General features: G+C 44.6%; 1 protein-coding gene across 1 annotated transcript; it reads right to left on the reverse strand.

Moving 5' to 3' along the window:
* Positions 1 to 13797: 13797 nt before the first annotated feature.
* LOC121310396 (zinc-binding protein A33-like) lies at positions 13798 to 14632 on the reverse strand (the record flags this gene model as incomplete). Its single annotated transcript, XM_041243582.1, has 1 exon — positions 13798 to 14632. A coding segment is annotated over one exon (567 nt), but the record flags the coding sequence as incomplete, so codon positions are not given.
* Between the last annotated feature and the right edge of the window lie 3075 nt (positions 14633 to 17707).

Genomic DNA, 17707 nt, shown 5'->3' on the forward strand with positions numbered 1-17707 from the left:
TTTGTTTCAATCTTAAAAGAAAAAATGGGGACATTAAAAAAACAATTGTGTTGGCTGGGAATCAAACCCGAATCAACTGCTTGGACTGTGCTCGCCACTATATCGCCAATGCCTCAATTTCCCAAAAATGATGAATTACTGGTATGTGCTTAATCTTGTGACTGAAATATCACCAAGGGCTGATTGCCAACTGTTAAAATAGGATTGCAGTGTTTGTGTACACTGGGAATCAAGTGCTTAAAATATCAACAGAAATCTGACGTGTAACAGATTATGAAATCATTTGTTTTAGCGACGCTGTACATCGTCATACAGCCATGTTTATTTTGGTAACACATGTCTTTGCTTTTTTCATGCGCCCCCATGTGTAGTCATGAACAATCAAACCATTTGGCTACAGTATGTTCTATCAGATGGACATTTAATTGTTAAAAGTTTGCTTTTATAGTCCGACAAGCCTCTATTTAATTATTTAGTGTTACAGTTTTCCAATTTTGAGTTCACCGTAAGGTTGCAGCTTAATTAAGGCAGTCCTTAAAAATAAATCTTGACCTTTTGCAACTAATGTGTTGTTATATTTTTCTCATCTGGATGTAGGTTCTATAGACATTGTCATCACAAATATATTGCAAATGTCACAGACTTTATGTTATGTTCTTATGATATTATATTATTAGGACTCTACATTGAATGAACTTTAATCTAATTTTTCTAGCTTTGCCTAGAGATAACGGACCAGGCACTCAGGAAACAAAAGGCTAATCAACCCGTCTCTGTGATTTAATTAACCTGTCTGGTGAGAGAGGTGATTTAGCATAGAAGTCTGAAAAAGAGAAATAGCTTAAAAGATGTAAGACAAATTTCACATCATATTGATTTAATACCACTGAGTACAAGATGCAAGTGTTTTTATTCTTAAATTGACTAACAAGTATAGAATAACCCAGGTAAAAATCCCTAAGAGAATTAATTGTTTGCAATGCCAAACCAAAACCAAACCAAGCCCCAGCTCCTTGCCGCCCCAGACCTGCGATAGCCCCCTCTGCTATCTGCTCAGACTCTAAAGATTGCACCTGGAGCCCTCAGCTCTCAGTATTTTTCCATCGAGGTTGGGAGCATTGACACTAGGAGAAACACAAGGTAACGGAATGCAGAAAGTGACTGCTTTTCAGGCTAGGTAACCATACTCTTAAATATCTATTCAGGTATTGTGTGACCCCTTGTTGTGTCAATATGTACTAGTATTTCTTTGGTAAATTGTTGTTTTAAACCTTAGTTCTCATTGTAATGCTTTTAATGTGACATTAATTGTGTAACTGTTTTGTGTGATTTTTAAACTTATTTTGGTTGCATGCTTAATAAATACCGTCTTTCTAAGAAGAGATTCCCAGTATTGAATCATTTGCTCATGTTGAACAAACACTATTCATGAACTTTGAACAGTCTGGAATGTGGTCTATTTTCGGCTTGTTGTAACGTGTAAATCCGCCATCATTTTCAGACAGTGATATTAAAAATGGGTTTGTACATTATAATAGGACACCGCTTTTATTGGAGGTCCCACCGAGATCTTAACTATCGAAGGTATCTCTTTATCCCCTACAGTTTTTGGAGGTCCTTTTAATTTATTGCTCTTAAGAATATATTAACTGCCTACAATAGTACCCACATGGATGACTGGCATGCATCATTAACACGATGAAGCAATTATTGTATTCTAGTTTATACACTACGATACCGCCATGCCTCCGTTCCCAAAAAACGATGGATTGCTGGTACACGCTCAATCACGTGACTGAAATGTCACAGTTACCAAGGGCTCTGATTGCCCTCTGTTAAAATAGGACTGCAGCCTTTGTGTACACTGGGAATCATATGCTTAAAATATCAACAGAAATATGACGTGTAACAAATTATAAAACCATTCATTTTAGAGCCGCTGTACATCATCATACAGTCATGTGTAGTCTAAAACAATCAAACCTTTTGGCTAAAGTATGTTCTTCGGTCAGTCCGGTGTGAGGGGGGTTGGTGGCAGCCAGGGCCCCTCAGGGGCTGTCTCCCTTGGGCTTGGGAGGGGCCAGGTCTTTCTTAGGCCCCAGCCTCGGGCTCCAGCTGGAGAACCGTTTACCCCTGGCCAGAGGTGGTCCCTTGCTGTCGGCTCTTCCTCTGCTTGCTTGTTTGTTCTGGGGCGGAGGGAGGCGTTCAGGCCCAGTTGCCCCTGCAGGCTGTGAAGGCCACCTTGGGCGCTGGCGGTAAGCTGGAAGGCACAAAAATTTGGCAGCAACCTCCATAGCCTTTTGGATCCTCTCAAGTCTCACATCATTGGTCGCCCCAAACGTTTGTCCTGGTTTAATGGGGGCATCCACCTTCTCGGTCTCTACCACCTTGGTCTGAGTTAGCCTCCGGTGTCTTTTGGGTGGCAACCAGCGCCACTAGAGACCTGCCTGATGCCTGACCTAACTCCCCCATTAGGTCGGTCATCGCTCTTGTCACCGCCAATAGCTCCCCTGTGTCTGTCTCTGTTGCCCGCTCCTGCAGCCTCTCAGCCAGTTGTGTCTGGTACAGGACCAGTATGGACATAGCATTGGCCACTGTGGTTGACATTGTCTTTTTCAGCACGGCTTGGATGGACAGGTCAGGTCTTTGTCCCCTTTGGTGAAGGTAGACCCCTGCACCAGTACTGTGACTGTGTGCCCGATGGTGACCTGCTTCTTGGGCTCCTGCAGTGTGTAGCAGGGCCTCTGCTGTTCTGGAGGCTGAGGGGGCGGATGCTGTGTTGCTCTCCCCTGCTCTGGGGAGAGAGCTGCATTCCTTAGTTCTTCTTGAGAACTTGCGGAAGGGAGAGCAGTCCAGCTCGCCCGCCAGCACCCTGACCATGTGGTCTGGCCCTAGGCATCTGGCGCAGGTCGAATGCTCATCCTGCCTGGGGAGCTTTGCCACACACTGGTCGCACTGGTCTAAGCCAGCGGAGGACCCAGTGGAGCGCACTGACATGGCGCGGGACGTCTGTGCTGAGCGACGCGTCGGTGCCGAGTGTTGTTCACTGGGGCCGATTAATCGGGGCACCGATCGGTGTCGGTGCCCAGAGAGCGCAGACGGAGCCCGGCTGCTAACAAGCGCAGAGTAAATCGGCTTTGGCGTCGAGAACACACAGTCGGTGCCGAGTCTATCGGCGTCGAGGTCGGTGCCACGCAGACCCTGTCGGTGCCGAGTTCAATCAGCGTCAGCATCGGCGTTGGCATCGAGATGCTGTCCAAGCCAGTACAGAGTTAATTCAGCGTCAGGGTGGGCGCCAAGGAGAGCGCGGTCGATGTCGTGCTGATGTAGCCCAGTCAATCAGCGTCGGCGTGGACAGTAGGCACAGCCGTGCTAGGAAAGCCCGAGGCATGGGAGCGGCATGTAGGCCTGAGCTGCAAGTAGGTGAGGCTGAGTAAATCGGTGTGGGAGATGACACCGCGAGCTCGCAGGGTCTCCCTACAGCACCACAGCAGCTCCAAACACGGTCCAAAACTACACAAACTAGTAGAACAGAGAGTAATGGCCGCTTGTCAATCTCAAAATGGGGTCGAAACCAGCTCTAGTCAGTAAACTCATGCGAGAATAAGGAAGGCACACTCTCAATCAACGCTCGAAAGCATAATATTACCATGTACAAAAAATGTGAAGGTTTAAAAACCAACAAAATAGCCAAATTCAGACAAAGAAAGCACAAGGCAATCTGTGACCTGTATCAGTGAAGTGAGAGAGAAAATGGCGATATGCTACAGTGAGGATGTCCCTCTTCAGCAGGAGGTGGGAGGGACTTCCTCCTCACAGCAGGACCCTGATAGGACAGCTTTTTTATATATGCTCAGTGATTGGCGGTCATAGAGGGCTCTTCCCATTCGGTAATGGTTGTCATTCCATGGAAAGGGAACCACAGGGATGACAAGTGAGGCTGGGAGAGATTGAAACGGGACAACACAGCGAGGCTGTACTAGAATTTGAATGTACTTAACAGTACGATTTAAACAGAGTTCTGGTATGCTCACAGGCCAGAAATTGTCGGCATTGGTTAATTGCCAGTTAGGTATTTAAAACTGGACCAGATAGGAATGCCATTTCCTTTACTTGCTTAAGAAAGTTTAAGTAACTAAACAGCTTCACAACAGGTATGAAGTCAATGACATTCACTACTGCAAGGTCCTGTTCAAATACACCTACCTAGTATCGTGGAGTGGAACACCAGCTCCTTCATTGTAATGATAAACTGCTTAACTGGTAGCTAAAAAAAATATAGTGATTGTGATTGTGAAGTTGGCAGTTATTTGTGCTGGATGGGGTTGGCAGTTTGATGCTCTTTCTTTTTTTTAGTTTTTGACAATCCTAGCCTGGGACTCCCAATAGTGAAAATAGGCAATGTGTGTAGATGGCTGTAGGCTGGATAGTGTCTTGCTGTGCACAGAATCACATTGCCTGGCATGTGCGTAATGTTTTAAAGTGTAATCTGAGGGAAGTCAGCAATCTTTTTATAGATTCTGATCAACTTCCTATATAGCTTTGTGCTTGAAACAAATCTGTGTAAAGGGTGATTGCTCATAGTTCAGAATCCTTCCTAGACTGCTGGAGGGAATCTTGCAAAAAAAACATCAGTCAAAACATTTAAGGTTTAGTGTACACTGCTTTAATATTTGACAATGCCTGTTATTGCATTTGGTGAGATAAGTGAGGAAGTTATGTTGAAAACTTTGAATAAACTGTATTGTAAACTGACTGCATATTAACAGATTTACAGAATATTTGACAAATATTTAATACTTGTGATATTAGTTCATTTTCAGAAAATATATGTACAGCAATAAAATTAAATACAATGCAGTACTAAAATAAAATGTTACATGTTCCCATATGTTGCCACAACTGTTAAAGTAAGGGATGTATTGTTTTATTTTTTTTACTTAGTTGTCTCCAATTCTTTTTACCCCAGTTTTCTCTCCAGTTGTGTTGTTGAATCCCAGCTCACCAGAGCCTCCCCAGGCGACTCGGGGAATGGTGCAGATGTGTCCTTGAAACGTGTCTCGCTAAGCTGTCTTTTTCTCGCACTGCAGATCTGCATCAAAGCCACCAGGCCTATAGTGCCGGATGACAATGCAGCTCTGATGGCTCCTCAGCAGATCTACAGGAGCCCTGTCACGCACAGGGGTCGTTGTTGCGCGGTGAGCCGTGGATTTCCCTTCTGAACTAGCCCTCCCTCACCTGCACGGCGCTCGGCCAATTGAGCGCCGCCCCCTGGGAACTCCCGGTCCCGGTCGGCAGTGATAGCCTGGATTTGAAGCTTCGATCTCCAGGCTATGGGGTGCATCGTGCACCCCATGCAGAGCGCCACTCGAGGCCCCCCCCCCAGGTATGTAATTTTTTTTTTTTTTTTTTTTTTTTGACATTCTTACATTCAGACCACTACTCGGTTTCGCTTCAAATGTACCATTCAGAAGAACTTCAGAACTACATTTCCCATCACCCCCACCATACATACATGAGCATCAGGATGATGGGGAATGTAGTTCTGAAGGGTACATTTGATGAGTACAGTGGATTGCAATTTAGTGTAAAGAAGTGGTCAGAATGTAAAAAAAAAAAAAAAAAAAAACAAACATACATACCTTATGTAAACAGTTGTGACAACGTATGAGAACATGTAACACACAAAAAAATTAATGCCTGAGTTCCCCTTTAATAACTACTACTGAAAACTATGAAATCCCAAGCTCTAAAATAAAACTAAAAGAAACCAATACATGAAAAATGCGTGTATGCTAGGTAGGAATTTGGCTTGACATCAAGTCTGTAAGGATATTCCAAAAGGCAAGTTAATTACTACTTTCTAGTACTTTCCATTGGAAAAAAAAAAAATCATAACATTGTTATCCCCCTGGATCATATTTGAAAATAAACTGAGTTATTTTGATTTCTGAACCCAACTGTCTTAGACCAAAAACATTACTCTCCAAAACTCTATTCATTTCTGACAGAAAGTCAGGATAGTTATCATAGCATATTGATAACTCAAGGAAGCAACCACAAGTATGGGAAACTGGTCTTCTTTGTAAACCTTGTTGGTGAGTCAATTCTGCTGTGATGCTTTTACCAAGAAACTAGTCAGATCCTGTGCAAAATCTAAGAAACTGACTCTGGTGTTCCAAATCTGACTCCCATGTGTATCTCAACAAATCTGTATTTCTCTTTCAGCTGGTTTTGTAAGAGTTGTTGTTGGGAATTTTAGAGATTTCACAAGTTTTCTTGAACACGGTTGCATTTCATCGTGCTTTTTATGCAGATCTTTAAAATCGGAAGCCTCCGATGCAAGAATTTTAGACCACTGGTCAGTCACAAAAGCTGACTCTTGAAGCAATTCTTTGTGGGCTATTTCATGTAAAATCACTGCAAAATTACCTGCTGTTGGTACCTTTCTATAGCTGTGAATATCTAAGGCTTCCAACAGTTCTTCTGTATCAACCAAATCGAAATTACAGGATGCCTGCTGAAATAATTCCCTTTCGGAATCTGGGACATATTGCAGGAAATTTGCAATAAGGTTGCTTATTAAGGCGCCACATGCAGCATACGCTACAATTACTGGAGCTAGCTTTATAGGAAAGAACTTTTTCTTTCCAACCAAAGACCAACAGCCGGCCTACACTTTCCCATTGTTTTTTCCCCAAATCATGTCTAAGAAAGGGCACTTTGTAAGTTGTGCCAAGTGTACACTGCTCATAGAAATCATTCCAAAACTCACTTAGGCAGTCTCACTACTCATAGAAATCATTCAAAAACTCAGTTAGGCAGTTTCACTGCTCATAGAAATCATTCCAAAACTCACTTAGGCGGTCTCTCATGACACCCCCTTCATCTTGTGCGCTTTCAATTTTTCCATCAGGAAGCACAAGTTTGGATGCTGATGTCATTTTCCAAAATGCCATCTTCACAGAAATGTGCAATGAGTTCTTGTAACAGTTGGCCATGATGAACACAAAGAATCTTCTTTCTCTCAGAATTGCAGGTATTTTCTTGGAAAGTATCTGACAGAGGTAGAGTATCATCCAATGGAGGTGGTCATCAGTTTCTCCATCATTTCCCATGAAAAATGAAATAATACTGTCTTGAGAATAATGCTCTAAGGCCTGACCACTTTCAGGTTCACTATGCAAGAAATAAGTATCTTCATCTGTCCCTTCATAGATGACAATGATGTAACTGGACCTGTTAGGGTCCTGGTCACCTCCACAAGCACCAATGCTAGTAGATTCTTCAGCACTAATGGAAGTTGTTGCAGATGGCATTGCTAGTAGTTGTCCTGCTTCAAGACAAGAATCTCCTCTGATGGTTGATCGTTCATCTATTTCAGCACAAGGTAAAGTGGTATGACAGTCAGGAGAGCATATTTCATCAATAAGAGGGGTCAACTCTGGAATTTTTGTTTAACTTCTGACTGATGTGTTAAGTGACACAGGATTTACTCCTTCACAGACTTCTTGCATAGAGGTTGTGTCAGATGATTGAAGTCCATCTTTACCGTGATGTGTTTTTTTGCTCTTTTTGCTGTTAAATAAAATCTCAGAGTTGAGAGCTTGGTTTGAGTGTAAAGTGCTCCAACAGTGGTGATGTCATCCAGGGCTACATTTTCATAATTCGTCATGTTAAATTCCAAATCATCCAGATTTCCAACAGAATTTTTTTTCCATTTGGGAAAAACAACTGTATTCCCTCTTTAAGCAGGTCATCCTTCTTCCATTGTTTTGGCTCCTCCAATTTCCATGTTCCACCACCTTGCTTTGTGCGAAACTGTACAAAAGAACTCTGGGATTCCTCATACAGCATCCATCCAATTTCCATTTTTCTACTTTCCTTTACTGACTTTCTCTTGCTGCTGAGTTCACAGTGAGCATCTTCTGTATTATCTGTTCTTAATTCCTTATTCTTTCCTAATTTCAATTTTAAACATTCAAAGTGCTTTGACTGCCAGCTATTTCCAGTACTGTCTTTCCTTTTGCAGTATGACAAAACTGCCAGATGATCTCCATATAAGGGTAAGTATTTTGATAGCTGTTAATCTGACATCAGCAGCATTACAGCGGGGTCAATCTATGATAAAAAAGAAAAGAAAGTTACAATAGGGTAATTCTGTGTCAGCTCAACTAGAGATGCCCACTTCAAGATTTTGACTTTGCTTATATTTTTGTGTAGTGAAGATACAGGTCTTACAAATATTTAAGATCAATGATGAAGATTTGTTGAGATACACCCCCTTTGTGGTGGGGGAGTAAGTCATACTTGAAATGCGTCACATTTTGGAGTGATTTTGAGGATCTAAAAATGATTTAGAATGTCAGTAGCCCTATGAATGCTTCTGTATGGATAGCAGGGAGGTCTTGTGTAGACTATGAATGCTTCTGTATGGATAGCAGGGAGGTCTTGTGTAGACTATGAATGCTTCTGTATGGATAGCAGGGAGGTCTTGTGTAGACTATGAATGCTTCTGTATGGATAGCAGGGAGGTCTTGTGTAGACTATGAATGCTTCTGTATGGATAGCAGGGAGGTCTTGTGTAGACTATGAATGCTTCTGTATGGATAGCAGGGAGGTCTTGTGTAGACTATGAATGCTTCTGTATGGATAGCAGGGAGGTCTTGTGTAGACTATGAATGCTTCTGTATGGATAGCAGGGAGGTCTTGTGTAGACTATGAATGCTTCTGTATGGATAGCAGAGAGGTCTTGTGTAGACTATGAATGCTTCTGTATGGATAGCAGGGAGGTCTTGTGTAGACTATGAATGCTTCTGTATGGATAGCAGGGAGGTCTTGTATAGCAGGGAGGTCTTGTGTAGACTATGAATGCTTCTGTATGGATAGCAGGGAGGTCTTGTGTAGACTATGAATGCTTCTGTATGGATAGCAGATTAGTGCTTCTGTATGGATAGCAGGGAGGTCTTGGAGACTATGAATGCTTCTGTATGGATAGCAGAGAGGTCTTGTGTAGACTATGAATGCTTCTGTATGGATAGCAGCAAGGTCTTGTGTAGTATGAATGCTTCTGTATGGATAGCAGGGGATTCTTTGATTTTTTTTCAAATTCTGGAAAAAATATTAGTGGTAGGGTGGACATTCTGTTTTTAGGGTGCTGCAAATAGTAGTTTGAGAATAGTTACATATCAAAACAAATCATTGGAAATCTAAATGAACATATAGATAAAGCAAACTGCTGTTTTTTGTTCCAACCATCTCAATTGTGAGTTCTGTACTCTGTTTAGCTATGTCTTGATTTGAAGAGACTGCACACTCCTGCATGCATAAGTAAAGTTACTATAAACTGGACAGTGTTCATCAATTTTGTCAAACTTGAAGAAAGAGACTGGATTGGTCTCTTGCAGATGCTGTTTTATTGCAGTGACGCATTTTATTTAATATTACTGTTTTTTTGCAGTGGTGTTTTCCAGTTGCATGTATTACATTTTTTTATGCTAAGTGCCCATTTCTTGCAGTGGTAAACTGTAATCTGTCACATTGCACATAACAACTGTTTTAATTTGCAGTGCTGTTTTGTTGCAGTGTTGTTTTGTTGCAGTGACTGTTTTGTTGCAGTGTTGTTTTGTTGCAGTGGGGTTTTGTGTTTGCTGTTTCTCCAAAAGTTCCATTGCAGTGCTGAGCTTTCATGTTGTTTAATATGCCGTGCTGTTTTAACACGTTGCAGTGCTGTTTTGTTGCAGTGCTGTTTTGTTTTGTTGCAGTGCTGTTTTGTTGCAGTGCTGTTTTGTTGCAGTGCTGTTTTGTTGCAGTGCTGTTTTGTTGCAGTGCTGTTTTATTGCAGTTCTGTTTTGCAGTGCTGTTTTGTTGCAGTGCTGTTTTGTTGCAGTGCTGTTTTGTTGCAGTGCTGTTTTGTTGCAGTGCTGTTTTGTTGCAGTGCTGTTTTATTGCAGTGCTGTTTTGTTGCAGTGCTGTTTTGTTGCAGTGCTGTTTTCATTGCAGTGCTGTTTTGTTGCAGTGCTGTTTTGTTGCAGTGTTACTGTTTTATTGCAGTGCTGTTTTGTTGCAGTGCTGTTTTTTATTGCAGTGCTGTTTTGCAGTGCTGTTTTATTGCAGTGCTGTTTTATTGCAGTTCTGTTTTGTTGCAGTGCTGTTTTATTGCAGTGCTGTTTTATTGCAGTGCTGTTTTATTGCAGTGCTGTTTTATTGCAGTGCTGTTTTACGCAGTGCTGTATTAAAAAACACTGGGGCAGCTTGCAGTGCTGTTTTGTTGCAGTGCTGTTTGAGCAGCAGTAGCTACAACAGTTTTAGTGCCAAAGCAGGCGATTGACTTTCACAACACAGTAATACAAAACAGTTTTTAATACAAAAACAGTTAAAATATTACAGGACAGATGGGGGAGAGCACACTGTCTGTTGATTGTGAGACCTACTGTTTTGAAGCAGTGCTGTTTTGTTACAGTCTCAACTCAACAACGAGGTTTTATTGCCTCGGTGAGGAGTGCAGGCTGGTCCGTGTGCAGTGCTGTTTTAGTTGCAGTGCTGTTTTGACACAGTGCAGCTACAATGCAAGGCCCGACCTGCAGCCCGCAGGGAGCTGGTGGGCTGTTTCAACAGTGGGGACAAGGCAAGCCCAGTGCTGTTTAACAGCGCTCTCCCAAGTAAGAAAGGGTGAAAAACACACACAATTCTTAACAATAATACTTACCGTACTAAGACAGATAAACAGAGAAGCAGTCTGACATGCGGAGCAAGCAAGTGCTGATAGTTAAAAACAGAATAAAAAGGCTATGATTTAAAACTACTGATTCTGGGAAATGCGGCGAAGGCCGGCTTTCAGCACGAAGTGCAGGGGAACTAGCTGTAGTTTTATTGCAGTTAGAAACAGAAAAAGGGCTCAATGCAACACAGAGAGGTCTTACGTACCAATCTTGAGCAGCGAAAAGAGAGCGAGTCTCCCCTGCGTGACGGTTAAGTACCCTTAAAATTTACAGACGACACAAAAGTAGGAGGAGTGGCAAACACTGTTGCAGCAGCAAAGGTCATTCAAAATGATCTAGACAAGATTCAGAACTGGGCAGACACATGGCAAATGACATTTAATAGAGAAAAGTGTAAGGTACTGCACGCAGGAAATAAAAATGTACATTATAAATATCATATGGGAGATATTGAAATTGGAGAAGGAATCTATGAAAAAGACCTAGTAGTTTTTGTTGACTCAGAAATGTCTTCATCTAGACAATGTAGGGAAGCTATAAAAAAGGCTAACAAGATGCTCGGATACATTGTGAAAAGTGTTGAATTTAAATCAAGGGAAGTAATGTTAAAACTGTACAATGCACTAGTAAGACCTCATCTTGAATATTGTGTGCAGTTCTGGGCACCTCGCTATAAAAAAGATATTGCTGCTCTAGAAAGAGTGCAAAGAAGAGCGACCAGAATTATTCCGGGCTTAAAAGGCATGTCATATGCAGACAGGCTAAAAGAATTGAATCTGTTCAGTCTTGAACAAAGAAGACTACGTGGCGACCTAATTCAAGCATTCAAAATTCTAAAAGGTATTGACAATGTCGACCCAAGGGACTTTTTCAGCCTGAAAAAATGTCCACAAGGACCAGGGGTCACAAATGGAGTTTAGAAAAAGGGGCATTCAGAACAGAAAATAGGAGACACTTTTTTACACAGAGAATTTGAGGGTCTGGAATCAACTCCCCAGTGTTGTTGAAGCTGACACCCTGGGATCCTTCAAGAAGCTGCTTGATGAGATTCTGGGATCAATAAGCTACTAACAACCAAACGAGCAAGATGGGCCGAATGGCCTCCTCTCGTTTGTAAACTTTCTTATGTTCTTATGTTCTTATGACCGAGGGGGTCACCGAGGGGAGAGGGCCTATCAGCAGCTTTGATAGAAAGAGCTCAGTAACACTTACCAATAGGCAGGAGTAGATCCCTTAATTATGCTTTGGTGGCCATCTTCAAATTGAAAGGGAACTGTACTCAGCTTCAACTACATGGGGAAAATGCTCTTTGTACAGTTTTGTAGTTTTGGTGTTCAACCTGGATGTTTTGTTAGGGAAAGTACTAGTGTAGTAACAGTACAGGCTACAGTTTCAAATTGTCACATGTCTTTTTGCACAGTGTTTCTGAATAAGACTACAGTTGTTACTTAGCAATCCTATATAATTGCATAAAAAGCGGCAATGTAATGGCAGATAATTTATAAATAATTAATGCTGCACTTTAAATAGAAATGTGTGATTAATTGATTTCAGAAAGAAAAAATAAATAAAAACATCAAGGTAAAATACAGTAGCATCTGTGTTTTATTTCTGCACATTTACTATGGAAATAGCTCTAAATGTCCACACCATGGGGCAATTTGCATAATGTGTTTAATTCGATTTTTACACATCTCAAACTATGTGTATGGTCCCCAGACATTTGAATTAAGCAGAGTTCACTGTACATACATTCAGCTCTTAGTGAAGTGGTTAGCTGTACAAGTCAAGATGCATTCTGCCTCACTACTGAAGAATAACCCACAAAAGAGTTGAATTGGTATAGTTTGAAGAGTTCCTATTTTGGTATTATCATCTTTAATTGTTGTGACCAGGACCATGTAAGATGTGACAGCATGATATTGGTGCTCAAACCTAAGCCTGTTGTGGCACCAAGACACAGGATAAAATACAAATACATTTCAAAGCTGCTGGTGTTGCAGTGGTAGTAATATACATTCCTAAATTAAATACAAAAATGTATAGGAAATAAAAAAAGCTTTGATTTGGGGCATATTTCGGTTTCTTGAGTGGTACATTTTCTTGTGCGGCCCCCCATCCCATGCAACCTCTGGAAACTGGCCCTCCATCACCAGAACTTTGGGAACCCCTGGTTTAAACAATCACTCACTGCTTTTGTTTTTGTTTTTTGGTGCAATGATTTTCAAAACACGTGGACACGCACACAAAGAGGCACAAGAAACAGTGTTTCAGTAGAAATTAAAATATTTATTAATGGAGCAGAGATTACAAAAACCTGGAGCTTAATCTGCTTCAGCCCCCTGAACCCAAAACAACGCGATCTGACCAAGTCCACATTTCTAAAAGCAAGGGCTCTGGTATAGAAAGTTAAAAGACCTTAACCCTACTTGCATGAGCGTCTAAATAAGCAACATTGACACATATTGTAAAGGGATCCTGGCACTCCTCCTCTACCTGGTTAATTCCGGACCTGTTTAATATCATAGTTTGCTCTCTAGCATTCTCTATTGTTGTTTTTGCGCACTGATGTCATTCGCAGATGGTGTGAAGCAACCCTTTAATATACATTTCAAAAAAACTGAAGCGTCTAAAAATAAGCATCTAAATCTGCATGTGATTGTGACTGCAATCCAGTGTCATGTGAGCATAAAGGAATCAATGCGTCTCTTCATTCTGTTAGCAGAATTTACAATGCAGTGCAGGTCACCTCTTATCTATTGTAAAACTTGCTATTCTTCACAAACTAAACCATTCAGAGCTACATGTTACATTGCATCTAGGAAATCTAGGACATGTGACCTGACCTGTATTGCATAAATTATTAGGTAAAAATTTAAACGGCTGGTGCCACAAATGAATCAGGCATTTGAGGGACAGCCCATGTGCACAAGTGACAGGGGTGTGTTAAATGTGACGGGCATGTGAGGGATAGTCCATGTGCACAAGTCACAGGGGTGTGTTAAATGTGACGGGCATGTGAGGGACAGTCCATGTGCACAAGTCACAGGGGTGTGTTAAATGTGACGGGCAAATGTGACGGGCATGTGAGGGACAGTCCATGTGCACAAGTCACAGGGGTGTGTTAAATGTGACGGGCATGTGAGGGACAGCCCATGTGCACAAGTCACAGGGGTGTGTTAAATGTGATGAGCACTCCCATAGTTTTGTCAAGCTCATAATTACTGTCAGGGCTGATCGGTAAAACAATTATAGGTAGATGGAGAAATATTTGGGCAAGAAATAATGCAGTGAACAGGATTATCAGTGCTGGTATAGGCTGTCATACAGATACACCACTTTATTCAATCTCTATCACTGACAGGGAGGATGATCAGCGGGGCTGCGTTTTTACCATCTCTATTAATATAAGGACTGAAGTATGGATAGAGCTTCTCAGTGAAGGTGTCAGTGAAAGTGTAGATGTGAGAGCTGGTGTTCGCATTGTAAAAGGAGACCTGCCCTTCATCATAATCCAGATACACCCCCAGCATCCGGGGCTTCACACTCAGGCGGGGAGGGGGGATAGAGGAGTCAGCCAGAGCCTTGTACTCTCCATCCCTCAGCCACAAAGTCCAATAACCATTCTTAGGACTCAGTGTAATATTCCCCTTTCTGTTGGTGGACTCTCTAGCCACTCCCAAAGACCATGCATTCTTCTCCCCCACCTCTACCTGCCAGTAATGTCTCCCTGAGGTGAAGCCCTGCCTGCCCAGGACACTGACAACAGGATCAAATCTCTCTGGATTGTCAGGGAGATCCTGCCGTGTCGCTCCCAGTCTCACTTGTTTCCCGTCCTCAGACAGGATGAGATAGCGGTTCGCTGTATCAGGGTCCAGAGTCACATCAGCTGTGGAGAAGAGAGGAGACAATAATCATGATCCCTGATAAATATCAACCCTCCCACTAGCCCTGCGATCGAATGTTAAAACAGCTTTACAATGTGTTCTGATTGATTTTCACACACTGCTCAAAGCCTCATTTCCAGACACTGGCTGGTGCGAGTCCACTGCTTTGTTCTAGTAGAATATTCTGATGCAGACAGACAGTGTGAGTTTCAGGTGAAAAATAAGAGAGTATTGTTTGCCATTCTATTTATTTGGTTTAGTAAAAAAAAAAGAAATGTGTTAATGAATACATTTCAATACAGCTCTGCTCGCGAGCCACCTGGAAAGAGTCGTGCGGGGGCGTTCTTCGTCCCCCGCAGCGGGCCCCAACCACTCACGCATCCTGACGCCGTCACAGAGCCCCTCCGGGGAGATCCAGCTAGACGGGTGAAAAAGTCCCAGCAGGCGCAGGATATTATGGACATGAAAGCTCAGATCGGTTGCATCACAGAGCTTTTAGAGAGGCAGGCCCCACCGGCTTCGGCCGTGGACCCCCGTGTGGTGAACCCCCCACCCCCTGAGCCGGTCACAATCTCTGTGCCGCCCCGTGACGACTCCGGGGAGTACAGGGTGAGTGGATCGACCGGGCTCTCTGCTCAGACGAGGACACGCTTTCCATCGCCGCCTCGTGGGGTGAGTCCGTGTTCCCTCCGGATATGGAGGTTGAGGTGGAGCCTGAATTCCAGGCTGATACGGCCCCTAGTTCCGAGGCTGCCTCAGTTACTAGTGCGCCGCCACTGGCAGGGTCCATGCCCGCACTTATGGGGCACGCGGCGGCATACCTGCAGGTCCCCTGGACAGCACAAACAGAGCCACGCCGTTCCGTCTTTCGACCGCATGACGTGGCTCCACGAGCTCAACCATTCCCAGCATTCCCCGATTTCATGGAGGAGGTGCATTCCTCTTGGAACCACCCTGCTACAACACTGGCACAATTGAGACATGGTTCTCCTCTGGCCTCACTGGAAGGGGCAGAGAAGCTGGGCCTGGCCGGGTTTCCCCCTGTGGACTCCACCATTGTAGCCTTGTTTAAGGCTCCTTCAGTGGGAGGTATACCCAAGGACCAAGTGTGCCCAAATCTGCAGTGCAGGATCACGGAGACACATGTCTGTAGAGCCTACGTGGTGGGAGACCAGAGTACCCGCCTAGCGAACACATCCAGCATGCTCACTGCATACCTGGACAGAGTTTTGCATGATGCCCGGCTACCAGAGCCGGTGGTCACGGAACTGCGACTTCCGTCGCACACATTGCTCCAGATCTCCAGCCTGCAGGGTCACATTTGCAGTCACAGGTGCTTGACGCTGATAAGGCCGCACTTTTGGACGCGCCCATATCTCCAGGCCACACCTTCAGTGGAGGAGATCCTTCAACAAAGCCTTCGGGAACGCGAGGCGTCAAGGCAGGTAGCCGCGTTGCTCCCTCCCCCCGCTCACAGCCACGTACGGTCACCCGGATGGTGCTGGTTCCCACAGCCTCGCCAGGTGACCTTAGGCACCACCTACAAGCCTCATCTCAGACGAGAGGCAGGACCCTCCCTCAGCGTGGTGGACGTGGCTGTAGCCAGCCCACACAGCAACAACCGCGAAGGCACTTCCAGGGTTTCCACCCTAGACACCCGCCCACGCTAGCCCCGCCCCAGCCTCAGCTGCCCCAACAGGGCCCCTGAAGGCTGGCGGCCTCACACCCGATTCACGGCACAACAGCTGCACTACTGGCGTGCTTGCACCTCCGATGTGTGGGTGCTCGCAACCATACAATACGGTTACGCGCTTCAGTTTCACTTGGGACCCCCTCCTTTTCACAGCATCACGACTATATTCGTGACGGAACCACTTCAGGCCTCGGTGCTCCAGACCGAAGTGGCAGACTTACTGGGCAAGCGTGCCATTCATGTAGTAGAGCCTACCTCTCTCAGAAAGGATTTCTACTCTAGATACTTTCTGGTACCGAAGCGGGAGGATAGCTTTCGCCCCATCCTGGACTTGTAGTTTCTAAACCGGTTTCTAAAACAGAAGAGGTTCCACATGCTGACTCATCGTCAAATACTCCAGTCTGTCCGGCCGGGCGACTGGTTCACAAGGTGGACTTGCGGGACATGTAGTTTCACGTTCCGATTCATCCACAGCACAGGAAATATCTCCGCTTCACCTTTCAGGGCAACGCGTACGAGTTTTCCGTGCTGCCGTTCGGCCTCTCCCTAGCTCCCCGTACGTTTTCAAAGTGCGTAGACGCTATCCATCCTACGAGTCCGAGTGATGAATTACCTCAACGACTGGTTGATCTGTTCCCAGTCGCGGGAGGGAGCGGTGGTCCACACGGCGCTAGTGATGGAGTATCTAGTGAGGCTGGGTCTCACCATCAACGATGCCAAGAGTCGGCTGATGCCAGCGCAGTGCATAACGTATGTGGGGCTCCGGCTGGACTCCACCACAATGCGAGCATACCTGTCAGACGACAGGGTAGCAGCTTTAAAGCACCACCTCTCCCTGTTTCGGCCGGGATCAAAGGTGTCCCTTGTTTTGTGCCAACAACTTCTGGGTCTGATGGCAGCAGTGGTATTAGCCATCAAGCTGGATTTATTGTGCATGTGCCCACTACAGGCGTGGCTCAATGCGTTCAGGTTGCATCCCAAACGCAACAGGCACGGTCGACTGACAGTACGTCTTGTGTGTACGCCGGCCCTGCGCTGGTGGAGGATTCCCTCTCACCTGCACCAAGGAGTCCGAATGGGGGCGGTTTACACCCGCAGGGTAGTGACGACGGATGCCTCCAACTCGGGTTGGGGCACGGTCTGCGAAGGCAGAGGAGTCAGCAGACCCTGGTCGGGCCGCAGGACGTCCCTGCATATCAACATGTTGGAGCTGCAAGCGGTGTTCCTTGCCCTCCAGTACTTTCTACCCGTGGTGCGGAACAGACATGTGCTGATCCGCACAGACAATACATCAGTGGTGGCATATGTCAACCACCAGGGTGGCCTTCGGTCCCTGGGGTTGCACCGCCTAGCCTTCAGGTTGCTGATTTGGGCCTAACAGGACTTGCTGTCCCTTCGGGCGACGC

This window comes from Polyodon spathula, unplaced genomic scaffold, assembly GCF_017654505.1.
Source record: "Polyodon spathula isolate WHYD16114869_AA unplaced genomic scaffold, ASM1765450v1 scaffolds_2073, whole genome shotgun sequence".
NCBI lineage: Eukaryota > Metazoa > Chordata > Actinopteri > Acipenseriformes > Polyodontidae > Polyodon > Polyodon spathula.